This window comes from Cololabis saira, chromosome 11 (assembly GCF_033807715.1).
Source record: "Cololabis saira isolate AMF1-May2022 chromosome 11, fColSai1.1, whole genome shotgun sequence".
Lineage (NCBI taxonomy): Eukaryota > Metazoa > Chordata > Actinopteri > Beloniformes > Belonidae > Cololabis > Cololabis saira.
In genome coordinates, this window is record NC_084597.1 from 3,547,662 (window position 1) to 3,564,531 (window position 16,870).

Here is a 16,870-nt window from a genome sequence, read left to right on the forward strand (position 1 = left end):
TAATTTTGGAAGAAGATCCTAATAATAGATCCATATTGCTTATAAGTATGCTTCAAGTATGCTCATGCACACAGCGAGATTCACTTGCTGTCAATCAACTGTGCTGTCAACATGCTGTCATTCGATCAGGTGAGAAAGATTAATTTCATATTCTTTCCATATTGAATGATTCACCCTACTTCAAAGGATAGCCCAGTGTTGATACAAGTATATTAAAAAGAATCCTCATCTGAATATAACCCTGTGCAGCATTCATGATCATATGGGTTAGCTAGCTGAGATGTCGACTGTCAATGAAGTCCTGACCCCAACACTAAACATCATGGAGAGTAGAGTTTGCACGTAAATGCTTGCAGATGCGTGAACAGGTTATCAGATATTTCCCAGGACTGCCCCAGCTCAAGGAAAACTTCTTGGAGATGTTCTGATCCTTTGACAAGCTTCAAAGCTCCAAGCTTCCCACGCCCTGCGAAAGCACTCACAGTATCGCATCCAGTGAATGCATGCATTCCAATGAGAGCATTGCAGACCCCATCTCCCAGCCCCTGAGGTAGCTTGTTCCATCCATCCATCCATCGTCCGCTGCTTATCCGTTCCCGGGTCGCGGGGGCAGCAGCCTCAGCAGAGATGCCCAGACTTCCTTCACCCCAGACACTTCCTCCAGCTCTTCCGAGGGGAGTCCGAGGCGTTCCCAGGCCAGCTGAGAGACATAGTCTCTCCAGCGTGTCCTGGGTCTTCCCCGGGGTCTCCTCCTGGTGGGACATGACTGGAACACCTCCCTAGGGAGGAGGGACATGACTGGAACATCTCCCTAGGGAGGAGGGACATGCCTGGAACACCTCCCTAGGGAGGTGTCCAGGAGGATCCGGTACAGATGTCCAAGCCACCTCAGCTGACTCCTCTCAATGTGAAGGAGCAGCGGCTCGACTCCGAGCTCCTCCCGGGTGACCGAACTCCTCCCCCTATCTCTAAGGGAGCGTCCATCCACCCTGCGGAGGAAACTCATCTCTAAGGGAGCGTCCAGCCACCCTGCGGAGGAAACTCATCTCTAAGGGAGCTTCCAGCCACCCTGCGGAGGAAACTCATCTCTAAGGGAGGAAACTCATCTCTAAGGAAGGAAACTCATCTCTAAGGGAGCGTCCAGCCACCCTGCGGAGGAAACTCATCTCTAAGGGAGCGTCCAGCCACCCTGCGGAGGAAACTCATCTCTAAGGGAGCGTCCAGCCACCCCGCAGAGGAAACTCATCTCGGCCGCTTGTATCCACGATCTTGTCCTTTCGGTCACTACCCAAAGTTCATGACCATAGGTGAGGGTAGGTGCGTAGATTGACCGGTAAATCGAGAGCTTCGCCTTTCGACTCAGCTCCTTCTTCACCACGACGATCCGGTACATCGACCGCATAACTGCGGACGCTGCACCGATCCGTCTGTCAATCTCCCGCTCCATTGTTCCCTCACTCGGTAACAAGACCCCGAGATACTTGAACTCCTCCACCTGAGGCAGGACTTCTCCACCCACCCGGAGAAGGCACGCCACCCTTTCCCGGGGGAGAACCATGGCCTCGGATTTGGAGGTGCTGATTCTCATCCCTGCCGCGTCGCAAGGTCCCGGTCTGTTGAAGCCGCGTCGCAAGGTCCCGGTCTGTTGAAGCCAACAGGACAACGTCATCTGCAAAAAGCAGAGATGAAATCCTGAGGTCCCCAAACCGGATCCCCTCCGGCCCCTGGCTACGCCTAGAAATTCTGTCCATAAAAATTATGAACAGGACCGGTGACAAAGGGCAGCCCTGCCGGAGTCCAACATGCACCGGGAACAAGTCTGATCTACTGCCGGCAATGCGAACCAGACTCCTACTCCGATCATACAGAGACCAGACAGCCCTTAGTAGAGGGCCCCGGACTCCATACTCACCGAGCACCCCCCACAGAATGGCACGAGGGACACGGTCAAATGCCTTCTCCAGATCCACTTCTTTGTTCCACATTTTTGGAATAGGGGACAATAAATATTTGTAGCAAACGCCAGGCAGAGCACCAGCATATCTGTATCTTCAGCTGTTATCACAACAGCACTGTAGCCTGCCTCCGGAGCATGAGCTGCATGCAATATCACCCTTGTGTCAGCCTCTTCTTGATTTGTCTTTAGGTCTGCAACTTCTTCCCACTGATCTTTAGTGATGTGCAAGCAACTTTCTCCACTGGCGACATACAGCTCCATGTTGTTCAGCTTCTGTCTCAGCTTTGATGTTTTGAACTCAGCCACTAAGAACGTAATAAGATTTGCTTTGTTGGTCGAGCTGCTGAGGAACCTTCTCCATTGCTGGATCCGGTGACCTGGTGCAATGTTACGGAACTGTGGTGCTGTGCTTCCTGTGGTGCCACCCCGTTTCTTTCTCTCAGCATTTTTGATAGAATCCTCCCGATAAACATCAAAGACAATATCAATTCTCTGACTACTGGCTCCCTCATGTAAGATCAGAGTAAGGACAGAGTCTGCAAGTTGAGAATGTCTTCTCATTGCCCTGAATCTTCTGTACCAAACTCATCCCATCGATGATGGTAGCAGATGGCACAGGGATGGTCTCTGCTGGCATGACTTGCTTCTCCAGCTCCCTGGCCAGAACAGCTTTGCTCGTCTTCTTCAGTGTTCCATCTCCATTGGCAAATGACCATGGCAATGGCCCTAGAGGGTGGGAAAGGACATCAACCATCTTAAGATGGCGGCTCTCTGCTGCCAGGACCATGAGGCCGAAGAGCTTTCTGTCAGCCTGCAAAACAACTTTTCTTTTTTTTTTTTTTTCAATGTTTTTATCCCGGTTTTTTCCCATTTTTACCACCCCGTGCTCCTACCTACTGACAGTCCTGGGCATTGCCATCCTCTACCAACCCCGGGAGGGCCCTGCACTGAGCTCAGGTCTCCTCCTTAACCTGAGGAGGGGTTTCTCCGGCCGGACGTAGCGCGTGGAAGGATCACGTTATTCCGGCCGGATCCTCCCCACCCCATCTGGCGCCCCGGCTGGCCAGAGGGGGTATGTATAGCCCAGGACTGTGTGCATGTTTTTGTGAGGGTAGCTCACATTAGCTACCCAAGGGAACACGGGGAGAAAACATGCAAACTCCACACAGAAAGATCCTTTCGCCAACCCCACCCATGGTGTGGGCACTGAAGTCATGGGAAACTAACACGCACTTCAGTGCCCACAGCGTCCCCCGGCGGGAATCGAACCCAGGACCTTCTTGCTGTGAGACGGCTGCACTACCTGCTGCGCCACCGTATCCCTCCAAAACAACTTTTCTTGGATTGCTTGTAGATGGCTTCTTCCGGATGTCAGTAAAAGTCTATAAAAGTTTATTCTTGCTCATCTTCTCATAGAACTGGGCCTTTGGTTTTTGTTCTACAAGTCAATCCCGCTTGAAGGTCTCGTATGCTTCTGTGCCAATTGTATGGGCATCAAGAAGGTCCCTTGCTACGTATGGACGGGCGAGGGTACCTGTTGCTAAGCTGACAAACTCACTTCGATTTGGGTCAAAAGGGTCTGTCCAGTCATCTTCGACCAGCTTCACAATGGACTGTACATCTGCTTCATCTCTGTGGATTCTGGGCCTCTGTAGGTCTGGGTGGCTGATATGAGACTGGCCATTTCCCACCATAGCTCGGAGCTGCTTGAGGAACATGCTGCGGTACTCGGATGTTAGGTAGTACCTCTCCACGGCAGCTCGTTTCAGGCTGAAGCCCTTTGTGCCACCTGCTGTCTGGGTATCCTTATTGACCGTTTCCTCGATGGTTTGATCAACAGGGATCCGGCCGAAAGGATTCTGCCTACCAAGTTGGACACTGAAGCCACCCTGCATGAACTGGTGGTGCACCTCTGGATGATCAATGGGCAGACGTGTCATTGTGGAGTAGTAATATGGGAGGAAACGTGAATAATTCAGCCTGTCATAAGCAAAGCACCATGGGATCATAGCGCGGATTGAGGCTGGGTGCAGCATCCAATCCCCTTCTCTTGAAGCACGGAGCAAGCCTAGCAAGATCTCAACTATGTCGAGGTAAGACATCCAGAAAGCTGCCAATGGTTCACCCTTCCTGAGGGAATCAAGATACTCTTGGAACAACTGTAGGATGTGATTGCAGGATGGATCATCCATGAGCTCTGTGAAGGATGCCTGTGACACTTCATCATGAAAAGTGGAGATGCTTCCAAGGGCTTCTTCCAGACATTGAATCTCTGCTCTGTGGTTGTCTTGGATCCATGGGAGGAATCCCTTCCAGGCTAGCCTCATGATCGCCTCATACATGACCTTGTGAAGTCTGACAGCACGGTTGTACTTGCGCCCTTCCATCACTGCAGTGATAGATCCTTCTGCAATCACTCCGGACTCCACACACAAGTCACGCAGGCCAGCATCCTGAAACCTCTTCCCCAGGATTGATAACAGGTTGCAGATGGTATGGAAAGCTCCCATTCTCAGTATAATGTTCTGGAACTTCTCTTGCTTCCAAGTGATTTCTGCTGCCTTGGCGTAGAGTGCTTGGTCAAAGACACAAACAATCTCCTCCAATCCAAGGCTCTCCATGATGTTTAGTGTTGGGGTCAGGACTTCATTGACAGTCGACATCTCAGCTAGCTAACCCATATGATCATGAATGCTGCACAGGGTTATATTCAGATGAGGATTCTTTTTAATATACTTGTATCAACACTGGGCTATCCTTTGAAGTAGGATGAATCATTCAATATGGAAAGAATATGAAATTAATCTTTCTCACCTGATCGAATGACAGCATGTTGACAGCACAGTTGATTGACAGCAAGTGAATCTCGCTGTGTGCATGAGCATACTGGAAGCATACTTATAAGCAATATGGATCTATTATTAGGATCTTCTTCCAAAATTACTCAACACTGAACCTCCATTTCAGCCATTGTGCAAATAAGTGTGGTATGCTCTGAACACTGCGGAAACTTCACACATTCCCTATAGTGAAATGGATAAAGTATAATTTGCATAGCCTACATAAACATAAAATCTCAGAAAATGTGCAATCCATTTTTTCTTTGTTTTGAGGTTGGTAATAAACTGGGAAGGTTTCATAGTGATATCTGTATTATATATTTTTTACCCTATTCAGCTGAAATCCAGGCGAGATTCTGCCTAAAACAACATGCATACACAAAAATGAGTATATCTCAAAAAGTATAAGGGCTACAGGCATAAATCTGGTACCTGCTGAAAGGTGAGGCCTGGGGGGTGTCAAATATGGTCCACAAATTAATGTTTATATTATTCAATTACTCTGCTGTGGAAAGAAACACAACAGAAAAGGTAAATTTTGATTTCCGCCTATGAAGTTTTTCTGAAAAGAAGGCTGGAACAGCCTCAGATTTCATCTGGGAAACCTAAAATACCATTATTTCAGTTCTCCAATATCTGAGGAACATATTAGATTGATTTAGGCAGTCTGAGTAGTCAACAAGTAGTCAACAAGTCCCATAATACCAAACAAGCACCATACGCCGCTCTCGTATTTTCACTATAGGGGTCCATATATTAAATGCATGATAACCACCAATAAGCTACCAGTCTGCAAGGGTTATCATGCCAAACTGTCAACTAGGGATGTGTAGCAACTCAAAAAAACATATTAGAAATTGCCCACCTGTTTGATTGCAATTGGTCAATTTTGGGCTCTTGGCTCATGGACTAATAGCAAAGGAGGAGGAATGCCTCTGGCGAAGCCAGAGGCACTAATGTTATCCTGCGGGTTTATTTTTTTTCTTATTATTCATTTTCCGGACAGATTTCGGTTTGCTACTCCTCCTACAGCTTTGAGAAAACGCGAAAAGTAAAAACGTAGAAACGTGCGCCTTTAGCGGGAATCGTGTGCTATGACTTTGCGCAAAAACGTGCGCGCTTACCCCCATCCGGAATGCATTGGGAGAACTTTGGGGCCTCACCACTCGCACACCGTTACTCGAAAAATTCTGAACCGATTTAGAAAGTTGTAGGCCCTGAATTTAACTACAGTCCTGTGGATTTTCAGAGCGATTGCACAAATAATTTTTGCACGAAGTGCAAAGACATTTCCAAATTTCCAAACTAATGGGGAGATTTTCCCATGTAAGTGAATGGGGCAGAATGTCACACTGTGGCTGGAAGGAGGTTGGAAAAACTCCAAATTCACCTTTTTTCTGAGTCACGTATCTTTATCATACTTGCACGTAGAACTGTCATTCAAACTTCAAAACGGAGGAAAACTTCTCTTCTCTCTCCAAAAGTGTTTTTTCCTAAAATGTACACTTTTCAAGATATGAGCGCTCAAGCGAGGACTGGAAATCACTTTTTTGTCAAATCTAGAGTGAAGTTCTAATTGTTTAGAGTGAGAGAAACATTAAAAAAATGACCACAATTTTTATTTGTAACTCGAGCTCACGGCCGAACCGTAAAAGCTAGAAAGATAATTTTTGGTCAGAATGTAGACATAGATGTTGAGATTCATAAAATGTGACTTTGACAGGGGGGGTATGCACAAAATTTAAACGGGGGGGCTAACAGCCACGCAAATTCCTGCCTCGGTCTCCATTGACTGCAATGTAAAAAAAGAAAAAAAGATTTAAAAAAAAATCTCACTTTGTTTTCAAACTGCCGTTACTAACACATTTTAAGGAATATCTGAATAAAAATAAGATTGACTGAATCTGCCGGGTTCTCTGTCTCTCACGATGTTTTCGTTTTTCTGCTAAGAACTACGGTTTGATCACAAAGTGGAGTGATTTGAGGCTTGTTACAACCGAAAATCTAGCTTCTAGAAGGTTCTTTGCTGAGTCATTCCCGCTCCCTCTGTATATACAGTAGTAGGCGTCTGAACCTTTTTTTTTCTCTTTCAAGTAATGAACCTGACTTGAACCCCAACACACACACACACACACACACACACACACACACACACACACACACACACACACACACACACACACACACACACACACACACACACACACACACACACATGGTAGGTGTTATTATGGGATGGCAGGTGTTATTATAGGATGTTAGTGTTATTATGGGATGTATGTGTTATTAAGGGATGATAATGTTATCGGTGTTAGCGGTCCCGTTAGCAGTACCATTAACGGTCCAATTGGCGGTCCCGTTAGCGGTTCTGTTAGCGACCCCGTTAGCAGTTCTGTTAGCGGTCCCGTTAGCGGTTCTGTTAGCTGTCCCATTAGCGGTCCAATTAGCGACCCCGTTAACGGTCCTGTTAGCGATCATGTTAGCGATCCCGTTAGCATTTCCGTTAGCGATTCCGTTAGCGGTTCTATTAGCGGTTCCGTTAGCAATCCCGTTAGCGATCCCGTTAGCGGTCCCGTTAGCGGTTCCGTTAGCGGTCCCGTTAGCGGTTCTGTTAGTGGTTCTGTTAGCAGGTCCGTTAGCGATCCAACTAGCGGCCCCGTTAGCTGTTCCGTTAGCGTTCCCATTAGCGGTCCCGTTAGCGGTTCGGTTAGCGGTCCCGTTAGCGGTTCTGTTAGCAGTCCTGTTAGCGGTCCCGTTAGCGGTTCTCTTAGCGATTCCGTTAGCGGTTCTGTTAGCGGTCCCGTTAGCTGTTTTGTTAGCGGTCCCATTAGCAGTTTCTGTTAGCGGTCCCGTTAGCGGTTCGGTTAGCGGTTCTGTTAGCTTATTACCTATTTTCTGCAATAACCTTTGAATGGTTTGACATAGAGAATCATGTGTGGTGTCATTGGACTTAGTTTTGAGTCCTTCACCTTTATTGCTTTCAAAATGCAAAAATGTACACAAATGTGCAGCAGCCCGCCGTGGCACTCTCGAAATTTCTGCGAGGAAATTGTCTAGTTATTACTACTGTCGTTGTTCTCATTGCTATTATTATCAAACCATCATCACAACTAAAGCTTTTTTTTTTTTTTTTTTTTTAATTTTTTGTATATTATTATTTTATTTGTTTATTTATCTATTTTTAAATTTTTTATCTTTGAACAGTAATCATGATAATTAAATTATTATATTATAATTAACACTAGTCCTCTCATGGATCCCTGGCTGGTTTCTGGCTGGTTTCTGGCTAGTTTCTCCTGCACTTACACGGGCTGCCGGAGCGGACTGCAGTTGGGGAATCCGTCCTTGCTGAAGGCGCTCAGGTCGCAGCGACACCAGTTGTCGATGACGTCGCCCTTCCCGGCGCACCAGTACGAGCTCATGGTGGCGCTCTTGAAGGCCTGTAGAGAAAAATTATCTCCTGAAACGAGCTCAACGTCCATCTACCCCACCATTTACCACCAATCCCACCTCCGGCCTGTTATAGTTATAGTTAATATTTATTTCGGTCAATCACAAACATACAAATCAGCAAACAAGATAACACAGGTTTTTCCCTGGTCAACATTGTGATTATTTTGACCGAAAAGGTCTGGGCTTGAAGCATAAAGCTTATCTTGCCCACCTTTGAACAGAATAGAATATGGAAAAAAAACAAATGAAGTATCATGAGGCTACACAAAATAATAATAATAATAATAATAATAATAATAATAATAATAATAATAATAATAATAAAAATAAAAATAATAATAATAACATAAATAATAATAATAATAATAATAATAATAATAATATGAATGACGATGATGATGATAATAATAATAATAATTGTAATAATAATAATAACAATAGTAATATAAATAATAATAATAATAATAATAATAATAATAATAAAAATTATAGCTGAAATAACTGTAATAATAGTAATAGTAATAATAATGATAATAATGATAATGATAGCTCTGAAAACAGAAAGTGAAAAGATGCTAAGGAAACCAACAAAACCAATTTAGGTTGTCATTTCATCTCATGCATGTGTATATTCTTCTTTGTTTCTGTATTCTGCTTCTATATAAGTGTCCATTACCTTTGCCTTGAACAATATCTTGTATGCTTTTATTGAGTTTGCTAGTTTAAGGTTGTTGTCTAATGAGTTCCACAGTTTTACTCCTAAAACGGATAAACAGCTGCCCTGTCCACCGAACTCGTGATCGTAATCACAGACTCGTTATAAGGACTTTTACTTTACTTTACTTTATTTCTTTATAAAAACAAAACAGTTCAATATAATTACAATAAATCTCTGTCCTTGAATGAAAGGGAACAGAAAGAAGACTTATTGTATCTGTCCCTTTTTCCTAAGAAATCTAATTTCAATTATTGTAATAATAAAAAAAACAAAAAAATTATGCAATTTAAACATGTTTTTGTTTGTAATGAGAAGATAAATCTTGTTCCATTGGCTGATTTTTTTTATTTATTTCAAGTGAAAATCTAACAAAATATTCTTGTTAAGATTTTGAGTTTTTGCAGTGTAAGATTTAAGAGATGAGAGGAAGAGCTTTCCCCCCCCCCCCATCACTGACACAGAGTGACCTTTTCCCTCCCAATTACCGGACGGCAGTATTCCCTCAGTAGTGCCGCCAAGCTAACAATGAGAAGATATTAAAGATGCACTGTGACTTCTATCACGGAGACGTGAGAGTCGTGTCGCTCGTCTTCTGCATGGGAGTGTGAGATCTGTTAGCGTCACATTAAGTCTCCCTGCGAAGGCGATGGAGGAATGGAGGAGGGCAGGGCGGATAAAGTGGTGACATCATCTCCTAACGTCTCCCTGTGCCACTTCATTAACTGGGAGACAGGAGCAAAAAAATAAATAAATCAACGGCAGAAGTTCAGCTTATCCTCTAAAAGGCAGAAAAATGTCAATATGAGAGTCTGAACAGTAGGGATGGGCGGTATGGGCTAATAAATGTATCACGATAATTTCTGGCATTTATCCTGATAACGATTAAAATTAGGATAAAAAAATACCAATTCAACTCCACCTTTGTAACTATAAATCTATCTCCACATTCAGTCTTTGGAGCCAAAACACTGCTCTAAAAGATACTAAATACTACTAAACTACACCAATTAAATATCATATCTTTCTTTCTTTTTGGCTCATTTCTTTCTTTCTTTCTTTCTTTCTTTCTTTCTTTCTTTCTTTCTTTCTTTCTTTCTTTCTTTCTTTCTTTCTTTCTTTCTTTCTTTCTTTCTTTCTTTCTTTCTTTCTTTCTGGCTAATTTCTTTCTTTCTTTCTGGCTTATTTCTTTCTTTCTTTCTTTCTTTTTAGGCTAATTTCTTTCTTTCTTTCTTTCTTTCTTTCTGGCTTATTTCTTTCTTTCTGGCTAATTTCTTTTTCTTTCTTTCTTTCTTTCTTTCTTTCAGGCTCATATCTTTCCTTCCTTCCTTCCTTCCTTCCTTCCTTCCTTCCTTCCTTCCTTCCTTCCTTCCTTCCTTCCTTCCTTCCTTCCTTCCTTCCTTCATTCCTTTCTTCCTTCCTTCCTTCCTTTCTTATTCCCTTCCTTCCTTCCTTTCTTATTCCCTTCCTTCCTTTCTTATTTCCTTCCTTCCTTCCTTTCTTATTTCCTTCCTTCCTTCATTCCTTTCTTATTCCCTTCCTTCCTTTCTTATTTACTTCCTTCCTTCCTTTCTTATTTCCTTCCTTCCTTCATTCCTTTCTTATTTCCTTCCTTCCTTCCTTTCTTATTTCCTTCCTTCCTTTCTTATTTCCTTCCTTCCTTTCTTATTTCCTTCCTTCCTTCCTTTCTTATGTCCTTCCTTCCTTTCTTATGTCCTTCCTTCCTTCCTTCCTTCCTTCCTTCCTTCCTTCCTTCCTTCCTTCCTTCCTTCCTTCCTTCCTTCCTTCCTTCCTTCCTTCCTTCCTTCCTTCCTTCCTTCCTTCCTTCCTTCATTCCGTCCTTATGTCCTTCTTTCCTTTCTTATGTCCTTCCTTCCTTCCTTCCTTCCTTCCTTCCTTCCTTCCTTCCTTCCTTCCTTCCTTCCTTCATTCCGTCCTTATGTCCTTCCTTCCTTTCTTATGTCCTTCCTTCCTTCCTTCCTTCCTTCATTCCGTCCTTATGTCCTTCCTTCCTTCCTTCCTTCCTTCCTTCCTTCCTTCCTTCCTTCCTTCCTTCCTTTCTTATTTCCTTCCTTCCTTCCTTCCTTCCTTCCTTCCTTCCTTCCTTCCTTCCTTCCTTCCTTCCTTCCTTCCTTCCTTCCTTCCTTCCTTCCTTCCTTCCTTCCTTCCTTCCTTCCTTCCTTCCTTCCTTCCTTCCTTCCTTCCTTCCTTCCTTCCTTCCATAAATCAGCTTTACACAAAAAACGTCATCAACAGAAATTTATCATTTTTACCGTGAGATACAAATTCTTACCGTGGGGAATTTTTTTGATGGTTTATCGTGAACGGTAAAATATCACCCAATCCTACTGAGCAGTAAAGTATAATGTCAGGGTTTCCCTTAAAGCCACAGCCGTGATATAGAGGGAGTTCAGGAGAGTTGCAGGCACTTTGGCTCGACATGTCCCACTATGGATCAATGAAGCTCTCGGTTATTTATACGCTGGCATCGCCGCCTCATGCAAACCACTTTGTGCATGATTGTGGCTGAGAAGAGCAGGAAAATCGCTGAAAATCCTGCGGAAACATTATCACAAGGTAGCAGGTGTCCACAACTAGAAAGCTAACTGCATTGTCATGGTGTGCTGGAACAATACGCCATGACTTTGACTTATCCGGGATGCAAAAAGCCGGTGATGAGATGACGTATATCTTCAAGAAAACTGCCCACACAGAGTATGTGCACAGCGGCTCCAGTTATTGATTGATTTCCACAGTTGGCTGTTACATTTCTTGGAGAAATGCCAGAGAAGAATCTCTGCTGTGTGCTGATTAGTTGAAACGACTTCTGAGATGATTCTGCTCAAAAGGCCTGAAATGAAAAGCAGCTCAGGCCAAAAAAGGAGTTAGATTTAGACCTTGCATTAACAAAAATGCGTCCTAGGAAATCTGATCACTAGGGATGGGCGGTATGGACTAAAACATTTATCACGATAATTTCTGGCATTTATCCCGATAACGATAAAAAAAAAACCAATACAAAAATGTCATCAACGGGAATTTTTCTTTCTTTCTTTCTTTCTTTCTTCTTCTTTCTTCTTCTTTCTTTCTTTCTTTCTTTCTTTCAGGCTCATTTCTTTCTTTCAGGCTCATTTCTTTCTTTCTTTCTTTCTCGCTCATTTCCTTCGTTCCTTCCTCCGTTCCTTCGTTCCTTCCTTCCTTCCTTCGTTCCTTCCTTCCTTCCTTCATTCCTTCCTTCCTTCCTAGCTCATATCTTTCTTTCTCGCTCATATCTTTCTTTCTCCTTCCTTCCTTCCTTCCTTCCTTCCTTCCTTCCTTCCTTCTTCCTTCCTTCCTTCCTTCCTTCCTTCCTTCCTTCCTTCCTTCCTTCCTTCCTTCCTTCCTTCCTTCCTTCCTTCCTTCCTTCCTTCCTTCCTTCCTTCCTTCCTTCCTTCCTTCTTTTTTCCCTTCCTTCCTTGGGAATTTTTTTGACGGTTTATCGTGAACGGTAAAATATCACCCATTCCTACTGATCACACATGGCCAACGTTAGTGCAAGAGCATTTTCTGAGAAAGAATCAGATCTGATCACTCTGAGACACTTGAATTCTCTAATTTTTTTCTTTGTAGTCTGAAACACAAAGATGTTTGAGTAGTTTCAGAGATGGTCTAATAACGTCATCAGCTCAGGCAATGAGTCATTGGATTTGGTGCGTTGTACTGCAATAGAGCTCTTTGTCATCTTTCCTTGTATAGTTTGCAACCTGAACATGAAGTTTAGAAATGATATGGCAGATTTTCATCATATAGTTAGAGCCCGAGAACATGACGGCCCTATTGTATCTGTAGGAATTGTGGTTTTTTATTGTCTTTCTTCCAACGAAAGGAGGGCCTTTTTTCCCCTAAACGTGCCCCAAAAGTCACCCAAATTTTGCACCAAGCCAGGCCTGGCGAAAAATGTGATATTTAATGGTTTGCATTAATGGGCGTGGCCTAACGGCTCAACAGCGACCCCTAGAAAACATCGTTCTCAAGCCCCTTCCTCAAGCCATGGCGAAACCGAACAGGAAGTTGGCCATTTTGAATTAATTGTGTAATTTTGGCGCAATTTATGCCATTCCTTCGGCAGTTAAATACGGCCCGAACCGTAACGTGCACCCAGGTGTGTTATACATCAAAATGTGCGTCTCTCCATCCTGCGACGATGGGCATTACTTTTCTCTTTCAAAAGCGTTACCGTGGCGACGATAGACGCCAAAAGCGAGCGCCCCTTCATCTGATTGGTCCATATTTGATAGTTCCTACTTCATAACTGGTTTGACATAAAGACTCGTGGGTGGTGTCATCGGACTCAGTTTTGAATCCTTGAACATAATTGGTGCAAATTAGCCCCGCCCCTTCTTCTGATTGGGCCCTAATAAACGGTATGAAAAAGGAAACAAAGGTGAGAAATGAGAGCTTTCCAACTCCTGAAGCAAAGGATTCCCAGCGCAGTCGGGGCTCCCTCGTTAAACAGTACGTCTTCAACGCGAGTCCCACCAAACGAGCCCGTTGAATGAGCCGTTGTTAAAGGGGGTAATCACCATCAGCTATATTATAACCCCACGGAAAAAAAAAGAGGATAAAAAGCTTATAACCCTGAACTGCTGCCAGAAAACAACCGTTTTTAGTAACCTTGGCACCTCGAGACGATCTGGAGAGGCCGCAAAGACAAAACTATACAAAAAATAAGGAAGAAAACAACCTGGGGTCTTTGCACGCACGAAGACAAGACAAATATGAAAAATGACCTCGACGCAAGCGGCAATAGAGAGAAAGACCACAGGACTGCCATGCATTTACCAGCGTTGGATTCCTAGAAAAGCCCATATGGGTCTGTGCTGTGCTTGATTGCACGGCTGCACATGTGAATAACAGACAAATCGATTACCACTGTGTTTATGTTTGAAGAGTAATGCAAGCCAGTCTCCGCTGTGGTAAACAGGGAATCTAATTGTGGTAAGAGAATGAGGTGGGTGGGTGGGCATAGACGGTAAAGGAGAAATGAAGGGTTACAGCGAGGCAGGCGGGCAAATAAATACATAAAATAAATACATAAATAAATAAATAGTGAAAGTAAACTAATACACGTAAAGTCGTCATGTGTCAAATGTCTGGCGTTCAGACAACGATGTGTCCGGACGGAGAAAACTAAAGGTTTATTTTTCAATTTTCAGACATAATAGAAAAAACAACAACAAAAACAGGTCGACAACAATACAAGAAAAACAAAGGAGGGAGGCGGGAAAATGGCCATTCTGAATTAAACTTAATTCCGAGTAAGTGGCTGGTTTACAGCCTGTCCTAACTGCATGCGAGCGTCCGACTGTCGCGTCGCACTGCGTGGCATCGGACGCTCTCTGTCCACACTGAACGCGTTATCGGCCCCACGTTCTACCACGTTCTTTTGATTGACAGCTGAGACTCGCCTTTTCAAAGGCTGATTTATGGTTCGGCGTTACACCAACGCAGACCCTACGCCGTAGGGCAGTGGTTCTCAACTCCGGTCCTCGGGACCCCCTGCCCTGCATGTATTAGATGTTTCCCTGCTTCAGCACACCGTGATACAAGGAGCTGTGTCATCAACAGAACTGTCCAGACTTTGATGACAAGCTGGTGACGACTGTTAATTAGAATCAGGTGTGTTGATGCAGGAAACATCTAAGACATGCAGGGCAGGGGGTCCCGAGGACCGGAGTTGAGAACCACTGCCGTAGGGTACGCGGCGCACTCACCGAACGGTGCGCGTCGCGTACCAGGAAGGAAGGAAGGAAGGAAGGAAGGAAGGAAGGAAGGAAGGAAGGAAGGAAGGAAGGAATTATATATTTAATTATCGTTATCGTCACATGAACAGCATTTTTGTTACGTCTCCTTTTCCTCAGGTGATAAAGGTTCGTTGACGACGATATTTAGTCATAATTTTCGTTGACGAAAGCAACTTTAGATGTCTCTTAAATGGACTATTTAAATGAATCTGAGCTTTTGAGCTGCATCATTTTAATGTTTTAATTTTAATCAGTCCTAAGTAAATAACTCGGGGATCTTTAGGAATCCCATCCCAAAATGCTTCTATTTTCTTACATGACCAGTAAATGTGAGAGTGGTTGGCAATCACTGTCTCCAGCAATATTGTTGCTCACCCAGTTGTTTATTTCTCATTTTTGGAGTAATAAAATAACAGATTAAATATTTCCACCCAAATTCCCTCCATCTTTTGGAGCTGGTTGAGGTGTGTTGGGTTTTATTATGGAATACATATTCCCATTTAGCAAAAAAATGCTTCTCTGTACAAGGTTTTAAAGGATGTCTGAAACACCACTTCATTTTTGTTTTGTAAATGGAACTGCTCTGGTATAAGTAATGGATGTACCGACACATTTTATCGTCTTGTGTAATCTCCTTGAAATTATTTTTTGTTTGTGTTTATTTGGTTTGTTATTTAGTCGTTTATTTTTTGTTTGTTTCTTAATTATTTAATCGTACTCCCTTTATCGTTATTCATATATCTGATCATTTTTCTTTTGTGTAAATTCTTTGTAATTTTCATTTATTTCTATCATCTATAGATTTCTAATTGCTCATTTGTATATTTTGTTTTTATAAGTATGATATTAAATCTATCTAAACCAGGGGTCGGCAACCCGCGGCTCTAGAGCCACATGCGGCTCTTTAGCGCTGCCCTATTGGCTCCTGGAGCTTTTTCAAAAATGTTTGACCTTTTTTCCCTTTTTTTTCCTTTCTTTTTCTTTCTTCTTTTTTTCTATTTTTTTCCTTCTTTTTTCATTTTTTCTTACTTTTTCCTTTCCTTTTTAATCTCGATATTTTGACTTTTTTCTCGACATTTTGACTTTTTTCTCAACATTTTGACTTTTTTCTCGACATTTCGACTTTTTTCTCGACATTTCGACTTTTGTCTCAAGATTGTACTTCAACATTAATCTTGACATTTCGACTTTTTTCTCGAAGTGCATAATGAAAAAAAAATCTTCCCCCAGTTCTAACTAATATAGAAACATGCAGCATGTGTTGTCTTCATTCTAAGGCTGATACAAGACTTTTCATTTTTTGCGGCTCCAGACATATTTAGTGCCACGGCTGCGCCAAGAGGCACTCCTCCTCCATAGCTATGCAATGGAGGAGGAGTGCCTCTGGCGAAGCCAGAGGCACTAATGTTATCCTGCGTGTTTATTATTCAACTTATTCATTTTCCGGACAAACTTTGGCGCGTAACTAGTCCCGCAGCTTTGAGAAAACGCGAAAAGTAAAAACGTAGAAACGTGCGCCTTAAGCGGGAATCGTGTGCTATGACTTTTATTAGCGATTGGCGTGCACGTTTTTGCGCAACGTGCAAAAACGTGCGCGCTTAGCGCCATCCGGAATGCATTGGGAGAACGTTGAGGCCTCACCACTCGCACACCGTTACTCGAAAAATTCTGAACCGATTTAGAAAGTTGTAGGCCCTGAATTTAACTACAGTCCTGTGGATTTTCAGAGCGATGGCACAAACAGTTTTTGCACGAAGTGCAAAAACATTTCCAAATTTCCAAACTAATGGGGAGATTTTCCCATGTAAGTGAATGGGGCAGAATGTCACACTGTGGGTGGAAGGAGGTTCGAAAAAACCCAAAAGTCACCTTTTTTCTGGGACACATATCTTTCTCATACTTGCACGTAGAACTGTCATTCAAACTTCAAAACGGAGGAAAACTTCTCTTCTCTCTCCAAACCCGAAACTGTTTTTTCCTAAAATATACACTTTTCAAGATATGAGCGCTCAAGCGAGGACTGGAAATCACTTTTTTGTCAAATTTAGAGTGAAGCTCTAATTTTTTAGAGTGAGAGAAACAGTCAAAAAATTACCTTTTTTTTATTTGTAACTCGGGCTCA

At 43.1% G+C, this 16,870-nt stretch overlaps 1 protein-coding gene across 1 annotated transcript in view; it reads right to left on the reverse strand.

Moving 5' to 3' along the window:
- The window catches only part of LOC133454847 (astrotactin-2), a 168,851-nt gene that overhangs the window by 122,474 nt on the left and 29,507 nt on the right, over window positions 1-16,870 (reverse strand). Inside the window, exon 2 of the mRNA XM_061733570.1 lies at window positions 8,104-8,237. Coding sequence (XP_061589554.1) covers window positions 8,104-8,237 — 134 coding nt within the window. The remainder of the gene's footprint in view (window positions 1-8,103; window positions 8,238-16,870) is intronic.